We start from the raw sequence: 22,405 nt of genomic DNA, 5'->3' as shown, positions 1-22,405 counted from the left end.
CAATCCTAAGAAAAGTGACAATGCAAGGAGTGACCAATATCGGACGCTCGCTACTGCTGCCCCCCCTCCCACTCGCCCTCGCTGCCTCCAGCCCCCGCGCTGCCCCCTCGCGCTACCTTCTGCCCCCGCGCTGCCCCCATCGCCCTCGCGCTGCCCGCCACGCCACCCTTGCCCTCTGTTGCCCGCTGCCCTCCCCCCTAGCTGCCCCCTAGCCCGTCCGCTGCCCCCCATTCCCTGGCCGCTTCTCCCCCCCCCCCCGGCAGCCTTTTAAACTTTCGCTCGCCGCTTTATCCGTCCCCCCACCCCCCCCCCCCTGTCCTCATCGCTCCCAAAGGTCTTCTGCACCTGGCTCTGCATCACTTCTTCTTCGGACAAGTGCTTGGCGTACTCGGTTGCAAATTTTCTTCACCGCCCGCTTCTTCGACTCAGCAGTAGACACAGATGGAGGCTCCAGCTCCGCCACAGAGGGACTCGCCTGACGCCCCCTCGCCCGACCCCGCTGAGCCCACCATTCGACTTGCTCTCTCGCCGACAGAGCAAGCGAGCCTTGCCGCAGAGGTAGAACGCTTGCATGCGACTTCTGTCATCTGCAAGGTTCTCGGCACCCGTCCTAGCAGAGGAGAGCTGCGAGACCTTCTCCAGGCTCGCCTTCTCGCAGAGGTGGGCAAGATCTTGGATGTCCAGATTCTCGGACGGAGGTACTACCAGATTGAGTTTGAGACTTCCGAGATGGCCTCCAAGGTCATAGCTATGAGTCCACTGGCCATCCGAGCATCACGCGCCCACTTTCGACAGTGGCGACATGGTTTTGACCCAACTTCGGATGTGCTAGTAGAGGAGGCAAACATCCCCATCTCAGTCTGCTTTCCGGGTTTACGGAGGGAGTACCTTCCACTTCTCTCCAGGATTGGCTCCGCCATCGGGACTGTCTTGTAGACACCTCGTATGGCAGCATCAGTGGCTGCCAAGGCGGCTGGCATCCCTTCAGTTCGAGTTTTGGTCAGAGATACCCACACGCTCCCGAAGGTCATCCTTCTGCCTCGGGTGAGTGGGGGGTGGTTTAGACAGAGTGTGGAGTACTCGGGTCTCCCGAACCAGTGCTTCATTTGCAGACAGATGGGCCACCTAGCGAAGGCCTGTCTACGGAGGAGACCTCGACCCGCACCTCAGCCTCAGCCCCAACCTGCCAAGGCTGGGCCGCAGCCACAACCAGCGACACAGCGCACAGATCCAGAGCCACCATCCGAGCCTGGGGCTCCAGCGGAGGAGGGGTGGCAGCAGGCCCGTGGCCGTCGACGCCAGGGACCACAGCGACAGCCTGGCACTCAGAGTGGCCCTCAGGTGCCTACTCAGCAGCAGTGGGTTCCCACGGGGAACCGCTTTGGTCCTCTTGAGCAGGAGGAGCCCCCTACGCCAGGCTCCACCTCCGCTTCACCCTCGCCAGCCGCCCCACCATCCGATTTCCCCTCCTCCTCCTCATCCCCTCCCCGGTCCTCTGCCCCCGCCCACTCCCCACCTCGCCCCCCTGTCTCTGTCGCCCCACGCCGCTTCTCTTCTCCTCCGCCCCCCCCAGCTCCTTCTCCCCCTCCTCCTGCTTCAGTACCACAGTCGACTCAGGAGACTGGTCCCTCGTCGGCGGCTAGGAGATCTCTTGGCAGCGCCTTTGCCACAAGTCGCCTAGCGAGAGAGGGTCAACGGCCCCCTCTGCAGATTCAGACATCTTCCCTTGCAGCTATCCCTTGTGGTCTGACGAGCATTGACCTCCGACGCCGCTGGGATTTCCTCAATTACGGGTTCACTCGCTTTCTCGGCGATTCCGCAGCAGACCACTAGGCAACCTGCTTCAGGGTCCACGCTTTGTTCCTCGCCGCTAGGGGGACAGAGGCCTTGGACTCAGCAGTTGGTTTCTCCTTCCCCCTCTGTGGTAGGACCAAGACAGAGTGGTCCCTCGACTCAGTGGTGGGATGGTTGCATACACAGGTTCTCAAGTTCTCTCACCACATGGGAGAACTTGGCGTTACAGATTTGCAACACACTTTGTGGCCACTGGCCAAGTTTGCGGTGACACCCCCAGACTAAGCAGGATGTAGGCACATTGTGGTGTACTTTTTTGCTGATACGCAGTGTTTGCCTTGCTATGTATACATTCATGAGGACTCCTAGACAGAGGAGATTGCTTTACGCACGGCTCGCTCTACTTGGGCTTGGACCAGGCACTCACTACAGTCTCGCCTATCTAGAGGACGCTCGGATGCGGATTACTCCCCATCCAAGCCACCCTCGAAGATAGCCCGTCTTGCTGCTGCGGCAGCATCTGTTCTCTCTCGCTCCCCATGAGGATCGTCTCGTGGAACGTGCAGGGACTAGGTGGGCCCCAGTTTCAACGACAGCGGGGCCGATTGCGTCAGGAGCTTCAGCGTTACCTTGTGGGAGGAGAGATTGATCTCCTTATGCTTCAGGAGCACCATTTTTCTGAGAGCCGCATTCGGCAATGTGGTCAGATTTTGCGTGGACGCTATGATACCTTTTGGTCGGCTGCTTTTGGACCTGGAGGCATCCAGGGTGGGGTATGTATGACTATTGCGGACTCATTGCAGCAGGCCATTGTGGACAGAGGGATTATTGTGCCAGGCAGGGCTCAATGGATCACTATGCAGGTTCAGGGTGGCCTTGTGGGCTTCTTGAACATCTATGCGCCCAATGTGGCGAGTGCTCGCACAGAGTTTTGGTCACAGATTGTTGAGTCTTTGCCACAGGTTGACCATTGGTGTGTAGGAGGGGACTTCAACATGTTGGAGGACCCTTCTGACAGGATCGGAGGCAGCCATGCTACTATGCATGGAGTCGAGTTAGCAGCTTGGGAGAGGTTGTGTATGACTTTGAGAGTCTTGCCTTCTCTAGATCGGACCGCAGAGTGGGAGGAGTGAATCTATCGCGCATAGATCGCTTCTACACTAGTGACCACTTCAGTGACTTGGGGGGATCAGTGGGCATCTTGGCAAGAACATCCTTCTCGGACCATGCACCAGTGATCCTCACAGTGGCAGACAGGCAGAGGAGTGGGAGCACGATGCTTCGCATCCCAAAGCGGGTCTTGTTGGACTCAGCACTCAGAGAGAGGGTAGAGGCTCTCTGGACAGAGGGCATGGACAACCAGGCTCCACCTGCAGACAGAGTGGCCTTAGGCCTAGCTCAGCTTAGCCACTTTTTTCTCCAGGAGTCTCTGGCTCGACGGGCTGCAGCGAGAGAGGAGCAGCGTCTCAGACAAGGCATTGCTTCACTACAGAGGATGCAGGAGCAGCATCCAGACAATCCATGGTTGGAGGAGCAGTTACAGCAGGCTCGACAGGAGCTTGCTTGCACAGAGGAGAGGCGCCATGAGTTTGCCTTTCACCGACAAGCATCTCAGTGGACTCAGGTGGGTGACAGAGTTACAGGGGCTTTTTTTGAGACAGTGGGACCTCGGCACTCGCATGCCAAGGTCAATCAGTTGAGGAGACCCGATGGGTCAGTTGTTTGTGAGCCCGAGGATATGCGTGCAGTTGCTACTGACTTTTACCGTGAGTTACTGTCGGCTGAGCCCCAATCAGAGAGACAGGATGCATGCATGGAGCAGGTTTGGGCACAGATGCCTTGTCTTGTGACTGAGGAGATACGCCAGAGGCTAGAGATACCTCTTCAGCTTGAGGAGCTGCACACGGCTCTTAGGGCCCTCCCTCGTGGTAGCTGTCCAGGTGAGGATGGGCTGACTCCCAGTTTTTTCTTGGAGTACTGGGACCTGCTTGGCCCAGATCTTTGTAGTGCCTTTCAGTACATTCTGCACACAGGAGTGATACCGGATAGCATGAGTGAGGGCCTGATTTACCTCATTCCAAAGGAGGATGGCTCCTTGGATGAGATTCGACAGTGGCGCCCCATCACCATCCTCAACTCAGCCTACAAAATTCTTGCCAAGGCTCTGAGTTTCAGGATTCAGCCACTTTTGGAGAGCCTTATACATGGGACTCAGACAAGTTTTGTCAAGGAACGCAGTATCCTTGACAACATTTTCACTTTCTGGGAGGCTTCTGCCCTGGCACGACTCCGTGGGGAGGACCTTGTGATTCTTCTTCTCGATTTTCAGAAGGCATACGCCAGAGTTGACTGGGACTTTCTAGAGGGCACACTACGCAGGATGGGCTTCTCAGATGCTTGGATCAAAGGGGTGTCAGCTTTGTACAGACAGGCTCACAGTCAGGTGCTTTTGGCAGGAGGTAGAGGTGAGCGCTTCATGCTCACACGATCGGTCAGACAGGGTTGTCCTCTTGCCCCCTTTCTCTTTTTGTTCTATGTGGAGGCGATGAGCATATTTTTTATAACCAGCCCGTACAACGTAGAGGGCGGTACTATTTCAATTACCTGTTAACTTTACACAGAGCATTGAGAAGGGAAGAGAACACAGTTGCATCCAGTGACTAGAATGTCACTGCGCACACGAGACCAACACCCTGTAGGCCCCAAAAATTGGCGCCCCTTTCGGTATTTCTTTATTCAAATTAAGGTAGACGATCCGACCACTTAGCACAAGCTTTCACAAAGCTGTCCAAACCTGGCGAGGGCTGAAAACGCAGGTTTTTGACCGGATTTCGACAGCATACCGACGCAAAAACCCCTGTAGGTCAAAAAAACCTGTCTAGGACAGATTCCCTCGCTATCTGGAAGCTTTCTGGTGAGCTGTCACAGAAATTCAGCGGGCTGTAATTCTCTGTTTTTCACTGCCGGGAGCCCAAAAGCCTGTACACGCATCCCAAGGCTCTCACGAGGCTCCCCCGATGTTCCCTTGCAGTTTAGGTGCGAAACCCTAAACCTGCAGAAAAACACTGCAGGCTGTAATTCCCTGTTTCGGATCGTTTTTAGCGGAGCGAACACGCCTACGCGTGTCCCAAGGGCTCCCGCACGCAATGGGACAGTTCCCCTGTGAATTGGACGAGTTTTCACGCGAGAAAACTCTCCAAACTCGCAATCTTTCGTGATGGAACTGTGCGTACCTGTGGGGGATTAGCAATTAGCTAATCCGGTTCCTGTTCAGAAGGCTCTTGCCTTGGCAAACGCGCATAAACCCTCAGAATTGTACATAGGTCAAATGAGAAGCCCACTAGTGGGGCATAACATACTGTACGTAGGGGAGAAAGAGAGAAGTATGTAGCGTGTGGGGCATCACTCCCGTCACCATACTGTGCATAGAGCGCAAGGTAAGCATTCCGTAGCTTCTGTACCTGCTACAATCCACTTGAGGCTGAAAATGGCGCCCTCTTTGTTGATATGCAGCTCGTTTTGCCTCCCAGAGTGGCAGAATCGCTCACAGGCTGACACGTCGCCCAGTTTCCAAGTTTGGGCTTTCCCTGCTAAAAATATCTCAACTGGTGCGTCAGTTGACTTGGCAGCAGAGCAATAAAATGTTCCCCTTGTCATTCCAGAGCTAATGACGCGAACACATTTTCCGGTCAAAAATAGCAGTTCCCTAAATTTTAGGAGATGCTTCCATGGCGTCCCTATCGGTCTCCTGACCATCATTGAAGACTACCATTTGACCAACATCTACAATGTGGGTTAATTTACTCGCCCCTTTCAACTTATAAAGTTGCAGTAACTTGACAAGTGGCCCAAATTCCAGTTTGGCGCACACGAGCTTCCATACTCATCAGAATTCAGTGCTAACTGGCCCGGGCAGTCCCTATCTGACCGACCTAGATCCCCGATGTGAGAAACCCATTTGGCTGCTTTGGCTGCAGCCGTTTCACACTGGCCATGCAATGTCCACTTGCACCTTTTCAAGGGTTTTGGGACAAACAAGTAAAAATAAAATAAATATATCTAATACTTATTTACGGAAGGCAACAGGAGAAATACACCTCCTGGTGACATTTTTGGTGTCACAGCAGGTTGGTCTGCAGGGCTTAGCACTCCCTATACGGGGAGATGAGCTTCTGGACGCTGAGTTTGCCGACGACTCAGCCTTGTACTTAGAGGGCCAGGAGGCCAATTTACACAGATGTGAGCAGGCTTTGGAGACCTTCTGCTGTGCATCGGGCGCACTGATCAACTAGAGAAAGACAGTGGCTTTCTCGGTTAGCAGTGCTCCTGTGCCAGATTGGATGCCAGGAGAGGGTTTCAAGTGGAATTTTCCAGGGACTGCAGTTCGGTACTTGGGTTGTCAGGTTGGTTTAGACTTGTCCCCCGAGCAGCAGATTGCTCCTCTTCTCCTGTCCATCAGGAGAAAGCTATTACATTGGAGCTCAGCACGACTTTCGCTGGCTGGCAGAGTAGTAGTTGCCAACCAGGTGTTGTTGGCGACTATGTGGTACATCACTTCTTGCTGGATCTTCTCGAGTTCTTGTATCACCCAGGTAGAGAGGCTGATCAGGAACTTCCTTTGGTCAGGTCGCGACACTCAGATTGCCCGAGCCAAGGTGGCTTGGTCGGTCATCACACTTCCTTGTTCTCAGGGAGGGCTTGGGATCATTGATCCAGCACAGTAGAGCAGAGCCCTTCTTGGGAAGTTCGTCGTCAGAGGACTTCTTCCAGGCGAGGAGCCCTGGAAGGAGTTCTTGCTGCAGAGGCTTCGTGCCAGGGTGCCTCAGTCAGGAGGCCCTTGGCAACCTTCGACCAGATGGATCTTTACAGAGTTGCGCCGAGTTGGTTTGAGCAGGAGACTGGAGGACCGATTCGCTGTGAGTTTGCTTCGATCTTGGGAGCTCTTACGGCGTGGCCTAGAGCAAAGACAGCCGATGTGCACGAAGGAGCGTCTACGGCAGCCCCTCGTCTGGAACCCCATGGTTAGCACTCAGAGAGGGCACTTGGTTGGGAGTCGGCCTCATGTTTCTTGGGGTCCCATGGCAGCAGGTCCAGCGCGCTCTCTAGGTGACTGGCTAGCGTTCACAGGTTTGTCAGAGGAGGTGCAAGCTGTCCAGCTACACGGCATGAGAGGGGTGCAGAGCATGTGTCAGGACATCTCAGAGTCAGTTCCAGCCGAGTGGCTCACACCTCTCGAGCCAGTAGCACCCTGGTGGATGGGAGCCTTCACACAACTGGAGGTTCTCATTTCAGTCAGGGCTTGCTCAGAGACTGTCCCAGCCCTGTTCTTCGAGCTTCAGGGTGGGGGACGATTACAGCGAGTTGCAGTAGAGGCCCCGCAGGTAGCAGAGTGTTGTTTCCAGAGGATCCGAGTTGTGGGCATCTGTGGGAGGACTTGCGTCATCGACCCTGACCCAGCAACTCTTGAGACAGGACACTGGAGGCTATGGGCTTGGGAGTGTTGTCCACTGGCACGAGTACAGTGGGAGTCTGGTGAGTGGCTATGAAGGGACCCCTTCTCTTCTGCAGACCGCCCAGGAGTCCCCTTTTTTCAATACACTGTTCAGCTTGGACGTCATATACTTGCAGCACAGAGAGGCCCGCCCCGCTGCAGCACGTCATTGGCAGGAGGAGGGCCTCACAGTAGAGTTCTTGGCAGCTTTTTGGCAGAGGCTGTGGGACTCCAGACAACCGAGGCGCGTCACTTTGTTCCAGTGGCTGGTTGCACACAGAGCCACAGTAGTAGGGAGCTGGCTTGTGCATAGTGGTCTCTCGGCCGCATGTGCAGCCTGTGACCAGTTGATGGAGAGTCAGCGTCACTATCTTTGGGACTGTCCTTCGGCCCAGCAGGTGTGGCTACGAGTTCTTCGGCTGATGCCTTCCCTCTCCACGGCTCGACAGTACACTTGGGGGGCAACGGCTTGGTCCACCCTCAGGGGCCCGGCACTTCAGTTTGAGCTATCTTCCACCAACAGGATGATAGTGATGCAGGGAGGGCGACCTACACTCCAGCCTGCTACAGATCTTACTCCACAGGAGTGGTGCAGTGAGAGAGAGGAGTGTTGGGAGCTCATCAGCGGCCTAGCTCTCTAGTTCATCTGGCAGGCCCGCTGTTTCCGCATCTTTGAGGCTCGCCCTATGCCACCAACAGAGACTGTTCGTGACTTTTGGCTAGAGCTGATCCATACTCTCAGAGGACAGCTTGAGGGACTACACGGCAGCTCCGACCGCATGCGGGAGCGCCGCGAGGCTTTCCTTCGACTCTGGCGCCCTGGGCCTTTCTACACCATTGTCCAGGGGGTGCCCAGATGGCACTACTGTCCACCTTTGTGGCTCTTCCCTCCTCCCATCTCTTGATTTAGCCTCATTGTATATATGCTATTTTTTCATTGGAAGAGTCTCCCCATCATGCTTGTTGTAGCCCTCTCCTGCAGAGGTGGATGTAGCCCTATGGGCAGTTTTCATTAACTAGTAGAAGGATCTTTTTCTCAGAAAAAAAAAAAAAAATCCTAAGAAAAGTGAATTCTTCCTCAAAAAGATCCACTTCTTGGCCACATAGTCTCAAAGGATGGTGTTAAAATGGATCCCGCAAAGGTCGAAGCTACCAAGACATGGCCAGACTTGAAGACTGTGCACGATGTCAGAAGCTTCTTGGGATTGTGTTCCTACTATAGAAGGTTTATTTGAAATTTTGCAGAGATAGAATCGCCTCTTCACGCTTTGCAAAAGAAAGAGGTCACTTTCAGATGGACCCAAAAAGAGATTTCAGCTTTTAGTCTCTTAAAGGAAAAGTTGACTTCAGATCCAGTAATTGTTTTGCCAAATCTCAGGAAGTCATTTGTGGTCCAGTGTGACGCGTGTGGCAGTAGCATCGGAGCAGTGCTAATGCAAGATGGACGGGTAGTAGCTTATGAAAGCCGAATTTTGTAAGGGCCAGAGAGGACTATGCAAGTCTATGAGAAAGAGCTCTTGGCCGTGATTCATGCGCTTTCTAGTTGAAAGCACTACCTCTTAGGTGCTGATTTTGTTGTCCAAACAGATCATCAGACCTTGCGATACTTCTTGACACAGTCATGAGAGGGGTGCAGAGCATGTGTCAGGACATCTCAGAGTCAGTTCTAGCTGAGTGGCTCACGCACCATTAAGGCAAATGACAAAGGAATAGAAGAAGAAGATCACTTAACTTTCCTTTGCATGCCATAGAGAGAGTGGAAGCAAAAGAGGAAGCTCCACTACATGCATCATCATCTCCACCTTCTTCACAAGATTTCCATGAAATCTCTACTCTCAAAACTATAAATGAAAAATGACCTAATTTTCACTTTTATACCCAAGGATCTCTGAACAGTTCCAAGAGGGGCAACATCACGAGCACTACCTCTTCAGAGATTTTTTTATGATGATGCATGGCAGACTTTGTGTCACTAGGCCACTGCGACATAAGGTCATGCAAGAGAGTCATGTCCCACCGTATGCAAGGCATCGTGGCATTGATGCAACAGTTAAAGCGGTAGAGACGTTCTTCTATTGGCCTACCTTGAGGAGAGATGTGGATGCCTTTGTGCGAGCATGCATAGTTTGCCAAAAGGTCAAGTTTGACAGGCAAAAGGCACCAGGGTTGTTACAACCACTGCCGATTCCGGATAGGCCATGGGAAAGCATTGCCATGGACTTTATCTTTGATCTTCCAAGGACGCCAACAGGGAGTGATGGTATATGGACCATTATCTGCAGGTTCAGCAAGCAGGCTCATTTTATCTCTGTCAGGAAGAAGATAAAATCTGATCAGATGGCACGCTTGTTCATGTACAATGTGTTTAAGTACCATGGTATGCCACAATCGATTATCAGTGATCCTAATCCTCGCATGACCAGTTTGTTCTGGAGAGGATTGTTTGAGAACATGGGCACTACGCTCAAGTTCTCGTGTTCATTTCATCCACAAACTGATGGACAGTCAGAAGAGGCTAATTCTACTGTCTTAGATCTGCTGAAATGCTATGTTTCAGATAATAAGGGCAAGTGGGAACAGTATTTGCCTATGCTTGAGTATGAGTACAATATACGGTTCATTCGTCTACTGGCAAAGCACCTTTTGAAATTGTTGAAGGCGGCAAAAAGGTTCCTCCCATTTTGCATACAAAGGACAAGATCCTTGAGGCAGATCGATATGTTGAGAACATGGATGAGATGTATAAGAAAATTAAAGTTGCCTTGGAGAAGACTCAGGCAAAGCAGAAAAAGGTTGTTGATCGTCACCGTCGTGAATTGCTGTTATCACCTGGTGATTGGGTTCTGTTAAGGTTCAAAAAGGCAAGGTTAAAGAAGATGAAGGGCAAGGAACAGTTGTTTCTTAAGCTCAGCATGCGTTACTATGGGTCTTTTCAAGTGCTTCACAAGATTGGCGATGTGGCTTACAGGCTGAAATTGCCTAATGCGTGGAAGATTCATAATGCGTTTCACGTGAGTCTTCTAAGACCCTTCGCGGGTGATGTGCCAGAAGATATGCCAGATGATGATCAGCCAAGAGTTGAGTAACTTGATGAGATCCCGGTACCTGAGCAAGTTTTGGCACATAAGGACAAAAAAGTTAAAGGACAAGTTGCAAGACGCTATTTGGTGAAGTTCAAGAACTATCCGCCTATGGATGCAAAGTGGATGGAAGAGCATGAACTCTCAGAGTCACCAAATGTTTTGCAGTTATACCTTGAAGCCTTTGGGTTACAGCCTACTTATGCCCCAACCCAACGTGTGCAAAGGAGGGTAATGATAGAGCTAGTACATCAAATGTACATATGAATTCAGTGTAATAGATGGAAATGACAAAAGTATGAAGGCCTCATTAAGTCATTTGCATCTATATGTTATGACCTTTCTTGCGGATACATGCGCTCATAAAAGAGTGTTAATAGCACAAGATCATCAGTGGCGTGTATTTATGGTATGCAATCGAGGACGCTTGCAATTTCAAGAGGGGGGTATGTCACGGGGACGTAGCAACTGTTAACTATGTCACGAGGACGTGGCAACTGCTAACTTTAGTTGTTGGTTTCTTTCCAAGGGGTTTTGTTTTATTTTTGAGACCCTCTTCTTGAAGTAGCAAACGGTCGGACATTGTATGGCAAATGTGAACGGTAGTTTCACCCGCAGATAGGTAGTGGTCGGCACTGGAATTCATATGGTAAGAGGATGTCTAGGCTCAGAGCAAGATCATAAAGTCCCCCCGTCGCACTTAGCAAGTTGGTGGATACTAGGAAGTGAACTCAATAAAGGCCTAAAGTCAAGGTGTGACTGCCAACAGAAAGTATCCGATAGTTGGGCCACATTGCATTTTTGGATGCGGTCCCAATGAGGTAAGATGGTCAGAAGACCACTGGGAGCCCAACGGAAGCATCTCTTAAAATGTAGGGAACTGCTATTTTGGGTCGAGAAATGTGTTCGCGTCATTACCTTCGGTATGACTAGGGAACATTTTATAACTCTGCCGCGAAGTCAACTGACGCATCGGTTGAGATATTCTTAAGCGACGAACCCGAAACGGGAAAATGCTTGTAAATGCGCCAAGTGGCAGTTTTTCATGAACCTGCCTCATGCAGAAAAATGGGCGCTAATTTATAAGCAGGGAGGAGGCCTCTTTTGCATTCTGTCATCACAGGTTAAGAGCTATGGAGTGCTTCCTTTCCCTCTTATGTACAGTGCGGTGCCAGGAGTGATGCCCTGCACGCTACGCACTGCCCTCTCTCTCCCCTACAAGCAGTATGTTATGCTTCACTAGTGGGCTTTTCATTTGACCAATGTACAGTTATGTGGGTTCATGCGCGATTGCCGAGACAAGAGCCTCTTGCACAGGTACTGGATTAGCTAGCGGCTAATCCCCCGCAGGTACAGGTGAATTCGGAGAGGTTTCATGCCAGATTTCTCGTCCGATTCAAAGGGCAAGTAGCCCTACAAATGCGGGAGCTCGAGGTCTTGCTACAGATGCGACCGGCACGCGAAACGGAGCCCAAAACAGGGAATTACAGCCTGCTGCGTATTTTTGCAGGTTTAGGGTTTCGGCCCTAAACGGACCCTAATACCCCCAAGAGGTTCAGGGACGCAAGGGGACCGTTGTACAGGTGAAGTGGCGCATTTTCAGGGCAGAAAACAGAGAATTCAGCGTGCTGCAGATTCTCGCCAGGTTTTGCAAAGTGTCCGTATGCGTCGGGAAAGTCACCTATTGCCTAGGGATACTGAATGTGAAGCGTCCTAGTACAGTTATGCTGCCGAAATCGGGCCAGAACAGGTGTTTCTTAGCCTAGATTGTGCGGGGTAGCTTGTAGGAGAACACAGGTTTTATTCCCTATGTTAAAGAATAAAGAAATACGGAAAGGGGCGCCAATTTTGGGGCCTACAGGTTGTCGGCGTCTGCTCGGAGCATTCTAGCTCCCGAGCCGTGTGTGTACTTAGGTGTTAATCTTCGTTACAGATTACCTTTGCAAAGTAAAGAATTTCGGGTGAAAGCCAACGTCTACCGCCCTACGGGCCGGTTTCACCATATGTTATGGTCTGCTGCTGTGTCTCTATGTTGATTAGCTGTTATCTATTGTTTCCTGTGTTTTCATTCTGTTTTGAGTGAGATGTCACGCACATTGCACTAATGAGCACCCACTGTAGAGAGCACAACACACTATCCCCGCTACAGCACATCTTCGCGAAGTGCCCTAAAAAGGCACAGAAAGAAAATGATGAAAGAAGGGCCAGAGAGATCGAAAGCGAGGAACATGGACGAAAAGGCAAGATGAAAGCAGGATTGGTTCCAAATTGCATGGGTACTCACCCAAGCACGATCGATGAGAGTACAAAACTTTGCCGATCTTGGGGCAAAGTGAAAGATCAAGAAGCCTCGATTTCCTTTGATGGAGGAGCCAAGGCCAACTTCATTTCACCTGAATTGGCGTCGCGGCTCGAGATTACACCCGATCGGATGGGACCACAAGCAGAGGCAGTTCTAGCAGCACGTGGCAGGGACATAGCCATTACACCTGTCATTGGCAAACTTCGGTTGCATTGTCAGGGGTATTTGTGGCACGAGGACTTCTACATAATGCCCTTGGAAGGTTGTCATGTTCTCCTGGGAGTCCCTTGGTACCATAAGAACAATACCGTGGTAGATTATCGGGCGAAGAAAGCGACATTGACTACTAAAAAGGGCCGAACCATTGTACTTGATGTGAAACTTAAGGGCGAGTATGTCCCTATTGTATCGGCTTTGGCCTTTTCGAAATTAATGAAATCCAATCTGTTTGTTTACTCGATCTTCTTGAAAGAGTTGAATGATGATCATGGGACAAATATGTCCAATCTAGAAAAAGAACGCCAAGATTATCTCCACACTCATGCCCATTGTTTTTCTGAGGGCTTGCCAGGTGAGTTGCCACCAGCTCGTCCTGAGGATCATACCATTGATCTGATAACTGGAAGCACACCACCGAACCGGCCACCTTACCGAGTGGTCGAGCCCAGAATGAAGAGATTATGAACCAAGTGAAAGACCTCTTGGAAAAGGGTCTTATCCAGCCGAGTACTTCACTTTACTGTTCTCTGGTGTTGTTGGTTTTAAAGAAAGACAGACTTGGAGAATGTGCATTGACTACACAGCTCTCAACAAAAACACCATCAAGAACAAATTTCTGATTCCTAGGATAGATTATATTCTAGATTGACTACAGGGATCCTTCTGTTTCAGTAGGATCGATTTAAAGAGCGGATATCATTAGATCTGAATCGCGTCGGGAGATGTCTACAAGAGAGCTTTTCGGACGACCTTTGGTTTATTCAAGTTTTTGGTGATGCCTTTTGGGCTTACCAATGCTCTTTAACCGATGATGGACATGATTTTCAGAGAGTACAAATTCTTTTGTTGGCACTTTCTTTGATCACATTACTGTGATCTCCAAGGATGAGGCAGAACATAGAGAACATCTGCTACAGGTCTTTCAGGCATTACGAGATCACAAGTTGGTGATTAATGCAAAGAAGAGTGAATTTTTCGTACCAGAGATACACTTTTTGGGACACATCGTCTCAGCGGCAGGAGTGCAGATGGACCCAGCCAAGATTGAGACTACTCGTGATTGGCCCGATTAGAAGAATGTCCATGAAGTTAGAAGCTTCTTGGGCTTATGTTCTTACTACCGGGGGTTCATTAGAAAGTTTCCAAAAGTTGCTTCCCCTTTGCATATCTTGACACAGAAAGGAGTCTCTTTCTCGTGGGGACCCACAGAGGTGACTGCCTTTCAGACGTTGAAAGAGAAATTGACTACATGACCAGTTTTGACTTTGCCGGGTTTGCAGAAGTCATTCGAAGTATATTGTGATGCTTGTGGTCATAGTCTGGGTGCGGTCTTAATGCAAGAAGGCCATGTCATTGCCTACGAGAGGGGTGGAGAGCATGTGTCAGGACACCTCAGAGGCAATACCAGTTGAGTGGCTCACACCTCTCAAGTCAGCAACGCCCAGATGGATGGGGACCTTCACGCCACTGGAGGTTCTCATCTCAGTTCGGGCTTGCTCAGAGACTATACCCTCCCTCTTTTTCGAGCTACAGGGTGAGGGACGCTTACACCGAGTTGCAGTAGAGGACCCATAGGTGGCAGAGTGCTATTTTCAGAGGATCCAAGTGGTGAGCATCTGTGGGAGAACTTGTGTCATAGATCCCGACCCGGCAGCTCTTGAGACTGGCCACTGGAGACTGTGGGCTTGGGAGAGCTGTCCACTGGCACGAGTACAGTGGGATCCTAGAGAGTGGCTTTGGAGGGACCCTTTTCTCCTCAGCAGACCATCCAGGTGTCCCTTTCTTTCAGTACACTGTTCAACTGGGACGTCACATACTGGCAACGCAGAGAGAGGCTCGTCCTGCTGCAGCACCTCATTGGCAGGAGGAGGGTCTCATAGCTGAGTTCTTGGCAGCTTTTTGGAACAGGTTGTGGGACTCCAGACAGCCAAGGCGAGTCACTTTGTTCCAATGGCTGGTTGCACACCGAGCTACAGCAGTTGGGAGCTGGCTTCTACATAGTGGTCTCTCGGCCGCATGTGCAGCTTGTGACCATCTTGTGGAGAGTCAGCGTCACTGTCTTTGGGATTGTCCTTTGGCACAGCAGGTGTGGCTTCGTGTTCTTCGGCTGATGCCAGCTCTTTCTACCATAGTAACAAGGAATGGCCGTTTTCAGGTCTCCGTTCCCCGTTCCCATTCCAAGTTCCCGTTCCGAATCTTCGTTCCGTGTTTCAAACGTGAGTACCTGTAATAACAGGGAATGGCATTTTGTTCCGCGTTCCCGTTCCTGGTAACTATGCTTTCTACAGCTTGGCAGTACACTTGGGGAGCAGCTGCTTGGTCCACTCTCACGGGCTCGTCACTTCAGTTTGAGCTATCCTCCACCAACAGGATGATAGTGATGTAGGGGGGTCAACCTACACTCTAGTCTGCCAGAGCTTACTCCACAGGACTGGTGCAGTGAGAGAGAAGAGTGTTGGGAGCTCATCAACAGCCTGACACTCTGGTTCATTTGGCGGGCCCACTGCTTCTGCATTTGCGAGGCTCGCCTTGTACCGCTAGCACAATCTGTTCGGGATCTTTGGCTAGAGTTGATTCATACTCTCAAAGGACAGTTCGCGAGACTCCAGGACAGCTCCGACCGCATGCGAGAGCGCAGAGAGGCTTTCCTTCGACTCCGGCGTCCTGGGCCTTTTTTCATTATGGTCCAGGGTGTGCTCAGATGGCACAACCAGTAGCGGATCTCTCGTTCTCCAAACACTCTCTTCTTTGCATTGCTCCTAGTCAATCTTGCAGGTTGTGTTACTGGTGTACCTGCTAGGTGGAGCTTGGTTCTACCAGGTTCACTGGCTACAAAGATCGCATACAGGTTTACGCATCTGGAGACAACCATTTCCCCCGAATACAGTACGACTTTCGATCCCACCACACAATATGTCCGTCTACAAAGGTTGGTGGTTATTGGTCACCCGGATTAGTGTTTCAAATGCCTTTAGTTTGGGCACATGGCGAGAGATTGAAACCGGTTCGTGGTGCGGTAGTCTTTAGCTTTCACCCGAATCTTTATTTGATAAACTATTCTTGACTTTACCACACAGAGAAACTTCACGAATAAACCTGCGACTGGAATTAACACTTCAAGCAAATCACGACTTGGTAGCTAGAGTGCTACTCAACAGACAATGACACCTTGTAGGCCCCAAAGACTGGCGCCCCTTTCGGTATTTCTTTACTCCTATTAAACTTAGGAAAAACCTGCAAATTCCTACAAGCTGTCCCGCTTTTACTCTAGCCCGATTTTGGCAGCATAACCGTGTTAGGAGGTTCACAGATAAAATCCCCATGTAAAAGGTGACTCTCCGGACGCATTCGAGCACTTTCGAAACCTAGCGAGAATCTGTAGCACGCTCAATTCTCTGTTTTCTGCCCTGAAAATGCACCAGTTCACCTGTGTAGTGATCTCCTCGCTTCCCCAAAGCGCCTAAGGGTATTAGGGATCAATTAGGGTGGAAACCCTAAATCTGCAAAAATACACAGCAGGCTGTAATTCACTGTTTCGGGCTCTGTTTTGCATGCCGGTCGCATCCATAGCAAGCCCTCGAGCTCTCGCACCTGTACGGCTACTTGCCCTTTGAATCGGACAAGATTTCTCGGGTGAAATCTCTCTCCAGGTTCACCTATACCTACGGGGGATTAGCAATTAGCTAATCTAGTACCTGTGCAAGAGGCTCTTGGCTCGGCAATCGTGCATGAACCCACACAATTGTACTTACAGATCAAAAGCCCTCGAGCGGGGCATCATGATTCGGTATTGAAAGGGGGAGAGAGGTGCGCAAGAACGGAATCATTGCGCTACATAGCATAAGGGAGAAGGCAAGCTTTCCATTGAAGCTGTGATCACTTGCACCCACGACACTCAGACACAGTAGCATTCAAATGAATAAAATTCAGCCTCTCATTTTTGGGCGCCCTCTTTGCTGATGGGTTAGGCAAAATCACCTGGAGCCGCCATGTGTCACTTTGCCTCTTTTGAGTTAATTTCTTAGTACCCACCAACTTATAAAGTGTAGCGAGGGGCCTAAATGACTTTGAACTAAGCCTAGACACCCTTTTACTGCTGGGATTTCAATGCCGACTAGCCCGACCATCTCATGGTGACCCGCCCTTCCCAACTGCGGTTGAAACTCTCGACTGTCGACTGTTTCACACCGGGCACACGATGTCCCACCATTTGTGAATTCAAAAAGAGGGGCCCAAAAATCAAAGAAAAATCAAGGGAAAGAAACCAACAACTAAGGTTAGTGGTTGCCACAGCCTCGTGACAGAGATTGCCATTTCCACCCTCCTAGTCGCCCTGAACGACAACATCCCCCACCTCAAGGCGCAACGGAGGGTTGGCAGAAGAACCCTCGTTGCCATAGCTTTCGGCCGGCGTTGCCTCTTGCAGCACCACGGCTATTGAACCGGCTCAGCCGCTACCGAACATACCCTCTACTTCGTGGCATCGGCCCAGAGCCACCTCACACTTAGCTATGGAGACTGACCCCCCCCCCCCCCCCCCCCCCCCCCCAAAAAAAAAAAAAAAAAAAACTCCATGACATTGTAGCACCGTCACCCCCTGCCGCGCACACCCACTCGCCCCCATGGCACTCTATCCTTTGGAGTCTGCTCCTCTACCGTGCGTCCCACCACCCCCTCATGTTCCTCGATCCTTCATAGCTTCTGCGCTCCCAACTTGACAATTTTATAGAGTTGAGTACAACAGTGATAGCACTCTTCCATTATTGGTTTGGTTGTACATTTTACAGCGAGCATAGAAGGCACACTCTTCTAAGTAGTAGCAGGCAGAGTCCCATGCACCCCTCCCTACCTTTTGTTGGCACAAAGACATGGACAGAGGTTTCAATTATGGATTTTGTTCTTCGACACACATTGCAAGCTATCCGGACTTGGCCAAGCTGCATTCCTTCATGCATCGCTAGAGACAGGCTGGCACAAAGTATAGGAGCTATACAATGGTTACATACAGAGGATTGCTATTGCTTACCATTGGTTTTGTCTGTGAATCATACTACCCCGATCCCTCGCACCATGCAAATATGGTCGGAGTCGCAATAGTCTCGACTCTCCACACGTCCTCGAGAGGATGGGTTGACTAAACGGTTCTGTTTACGGTTCTGGAATGCTCTTAGCTCCGCTATGCTTTCCAGATTACAACAAATTTGACATAGCACAGACCGCTGCCTCTATGTGTTCGGGACTGCTTTCTTTTATACCAAAAGGCGGAGATACATCATCCCTGCGACAGTGGCGTCGATCTCTCTCATGTTCTCTGTGTATAAGATCTTTGCTCGCATGAGATTTCTGCCTTTATGTGTTCGGGACTGATTTCGCTTATACATAAAGGCGGAGATACATCGTCCCTGCGACAGTGGCAACCTATCGCTCTCATGTCCTCTGTGTTTAAGATCTTTTCTCACATAATCAGTATGCGTATGAAACCCTGTATGCTTGATCTCATCCATGCTTCACAGACAAGTTTTGTACAAGACCATTGTATTTTGGATAAAACTTTCACTTTCTATGAGGCAATTGAATGGGCTGGTTAGACAGATCAACCAACAACTTTCTTGCTTCTTGATTTGGAGAAGGCTTATGATAGAGTGGATTGGGGTTTCTTGGTGGGCACTATTTAGAGGATGGGTTTCCCCTTGCAGTGGATCAGACGTGTATGTGTACTGCTTCTAGTGCTGTCACGATTAGAGGCCACATTGGACGGTGATTTCCCCTATTTCGTTCAATCCAACAAGGATGTCCCTTGGCAGCCTACCTTTTTTTTTTTTTTTGAGGCCATGTCTCTCTTCTTGCACAGTGGATTACCACAGTTGAGAGATCTTACCATGCCTTTGACACTATGCTCTTTGTACGATATGGGAACCGTTTTGACTTTCTTCAGCAGGACTCCCCGAGGAGGCTCCATCCTCTTCAGCTCCGTCGCCTCCACCGCCTCCCTCTCCTCCTCCCTTAGACACCGCCGCTCCGTCTCCTCCGCCTCCTCCCTCTCCTCCACCTCCACCTCGCGCTCCTCCTCTCTCCCCGGTGTGGCCCGCAACCTCATCTCCCGACCCCACCCTCACTCCTCCTCAGACGCAGGAGACTGGACACACGTCTGCAACGAGGCGTTCTCTTGGTAGTATTTTGGCTACGAGCCGCGTGGCTCAAGAGGGACAGCCCCAACTGAGGCCGCCACTTCTGGTTCAGACTTCCCCTTTTGCAGCAGTCCCTCGAGGTTTGACTAGCTTTGACATTCACATGTGATGGGACTTCTTCGGCTGTATACTATAGCTTCACACAATTCCTAGGTGATTCTTCTCTCGACCTGGAGGAGGCCCGCTTTCGAGTCCACGTCCTCTTTCTTGCAGCTCGAGGCACTGAGCCTTTGGATATAGCGGTAGGTTTCTTCTTTCCTATGTATACAGCTACAAGGCCTACATTGCCATCAGAGAGAGAGAGAGCGCTTCCTTCGTCATCTCTTAAGAGTCAGCACGCCAACACATACTAGAAAGATTTATACTGGAGATTTAGTGACACAGAGAGATCTCTTTACAGGTCTAGAGTCTGGACGGCACCCGATGAGGGACTTTAGACACAGATCACCGCTTTCTTTAAGAGATCCACCCCACCTTCGGCACCCACACAGCAGAGAGTAACCCTACTGAGAGCAGAGACACTCAGAGCTAGCATGAGAAAGAGAGCACCTCAATTTCGCACATCTCGTCTCTACCAGCAAGAGAAGACCAATGAGAGAATGCAGAGTGCCTGGTCATCTCAGATCAGACCTAGGCAGATTTCTCAAGGGGCTTGTGACACCTTATCTTTGATGTATACTATACTACACCACCAATATAGTGCAGATGGAGCTAGCTAGAATGCATATAATACTTGTATACCCTTTGCATATAGTCTTGCATTCTAAGTCCCTAAAGGTAGAGCTCCATTCACCACCATAGTCAACACTCATTGTACACCCCAGATTACAGTGTTATCAGTTGGCTTTAGCTACACTCTTTACTTTGATAAAATCTGAACTAAGCACCCGCTATTCCTTATCACTTGGAATTAACTTATGCATAAAGCTCCCACGCAAGTCACCCATGCAATGTGGCACGTGGCAGACACCGCATCTGTACACTTTGTACATGTTTTCTTATTCATATAATCAAATAGCATTAAAAAAAAGGCATCTTAAATTGTTTGGGGTGGCCACAGCATTTCTAAAAAACACATAACAATGTCTACACAGCAAGCCATGGGGGGAGACTCTAGATGTTGGTATGCATAGATGTCAACCTGGTTTCAGTTGCATGGCTTTACAATGGACAAATTCTCACCCTCACAATAGTCCTTGTGGATTCACACCTCTGCTACGAGATTGGATGTTTCATAGGTTAGCTTCGGTTCTCTATCATCAACTGCAGATAGAGAGGTAGATGTATTTTTACACCCCCCAAAGCAGCAGATATGTCAGCTATGCGACTTACAACAAGATACAACGGAACAACACATATGTCAATGCTCAATACAATATGAGACGGGGGGACGATTTCATTGTCTCTTCAGTCGGATCTCTCTCCATAGTGATGGCTTACATCGATCAAAGATGTCTTGGGCTATTCTTGCTAGAGCTACACACACAAACGCCATGAAATTTCGAAACATACATTTCAAACGAAACGAGTTCAAAGTTTTGAAATGGTTTCGCTAGACTACGAAACGCCATGTCAGAACTTTCCTCAAGAACTATGAGTGACAAGCCATATATACGCATATTGCAAGGCATCCTTGAGTTGAGAATGCAATAAGTGTGTAAGACCATGTGACATAGAGACTAGTAGAAAGCATTCGCCTTCGGAATGTTTCAGGAGAAGTTTTGAAATGTTAGAAACAATTGGTAAGTTTCTTCATTTAATGAGCAAGTTTATTGGTAATTATGGCTACACGGGCACAAACATGCTTTATTACAGAGTTTCACACACCCTAGCAAAAGACCCATTCAAAAACAAGTTACAAAGTTCTTCCAAAAAAGCAGCTCTCAACAGGACCCCAAGACACATCAGTTTTCGGCTCATGGGACTCTCCTAGATAGAGCTACAGCGCTTAATAGATCTCGATGCCCTTATACCTCTCGCACATCACGTCATCGACATATTTACCATCGCCACATCCATGCCATTATTGATAGGGATAGAGCAGCTCCTGCAAGATTCTTTACAGAGGAAATTCATACCATGATGCAGCGGCCCATGAGAGAGTTCATGTAAGGGTACTAACATGGGCAGGCCACTCAACAGATAAGGCTTTGGCAGATAAGTCACCAGTTCAGTCTACCAGTTCAATTATTTTTTTCCTTAATTTTTTGTAGTTTCCATACTAGACATCTGGATCATATGATGATCATGTAATTTTCCGGTCTCATGGGTCTTTTAGGCATTTTGCAGTCGTGAATAAACATTCCATTTCATCTCTCCCCCATATTATCCCAATTCCGTACCAGTAGGCAAACCTTGCACACACACACACACACCCCTCCCCCCCTCCCTCTCCGATATTTATATATAAAAAAAAGACTTCAAATACTCCACTAATTAACAAGCAAATCCTCCACTAATTGGCAAGCAGACCTTGAGAACAACGTGGATTACATAGAATTTTTGACCAGCAAAAAATTTAGAATTCATGTGTGCACAAAAATCACTACCTTCGGATTGAATATTGCATGATTGCATGATGTTTGATGCCCATAGAACGTCTGAATGCATAAGGAAGTTCGAGCATCCCACAAGCTGATCGTTTTATCACTTGAAGCTGTGCACAAAATACTACTGCCAGATTTCCATTTAACACAGTTGACAGAATCGACATGGCCACGTAAGGTCCCCCTGCATTTAGGGCTGATTGGGGAAAGAAAAAAAAATCAGAGAACTGAATATATCTCCACTTCAAGCTGCTGAGGTGTATTCTTAAGAGCTGATGAGTTGAAGTGGAACGTTTGACAATACAGTTACAAAACGATCATCAAACCACACACCCTCAGGAAAGAAGATTTTAATTCTTACAACACTTTCTTCTCATGTCCTTTTGCTAACCTAGTTCTCTTTCAATGCTGTCATCTCACTGATTGGTCTTAACATTGATGTGATCTTAGACTTCATTACCACAGGACTCATAGGAGACAAGAAGCACAGATATTTGGATCCCCTTTTAGTGTATGCAGATGGCAATGTGCTCATAAAAAAATCGCTAAACTAAGTGCACCCGTGACCACACACACACACCAAAAACAAAATCACAAGCAGCTGAGAAAGAAGTACTCCATGGTAGGTGTACTGACTGTACTCCCTCTACCAATTATTCTATTACAAGGGTTTGGCTTCCCCTCCACCTATGCAAGGGCCAACACCGCCACCAGCCTCCAATCACACACACCCAAACATACACTTTTCTTTGTAAATCTTTTTTTATTAATTTACAAGTGCGAAA

The 22,405-nt window shown here is 49.5% G+C and overlaps 1 protein-coding gene across 5 annotated transcripts in view; it reads right to left on the bottom strand.

Moving 5' to 3' along the window:
• The window catches only part of LOC147436718 (flagellar WD repeat-containing protein Pf20-like), a 133,826-nt gene that overhangs the window by 61,116 nt on the left and 50,305 nt on the right, over positions 1 to 22,405 (bottom strand). For all 5 annotated transcript variants that reach the window (XM_086486159.1, XM_086486160.1, XM_086486161.1 and 2 more), the window contains one exon: positions 21,624 to 21,816. In XM_086486159.1, the coding sequence (XP_086342285.1) occupies positions 21,624 to 21,816 (193 nt within the window). The remainder of the gene's footprint in view (positions 1 to 21,623; positions 21,817 to 22,405) is intronic.

The sequence above is a fragment of the Adiantum capillus-veneris genome, chromosome 17 (assembly GCF_014529385.1).
Source record: "Adiantum capillus-veneris isolate H3 chromosome 17, ASM1452938v2, whole genome shotgun sequence".
NCBI classification, from domain to species: Eukaryota; Viridiplantae; Streptophyta; class Polypodiopsida; order Polypodiales; family Pteridaceae; genus Adiantum; species Adiantum capillus-veneris.
Note: the sequence above shows the minus strand (reverse complement) of the source record. Positions and strands in the feature narration are given on the sequence as shown.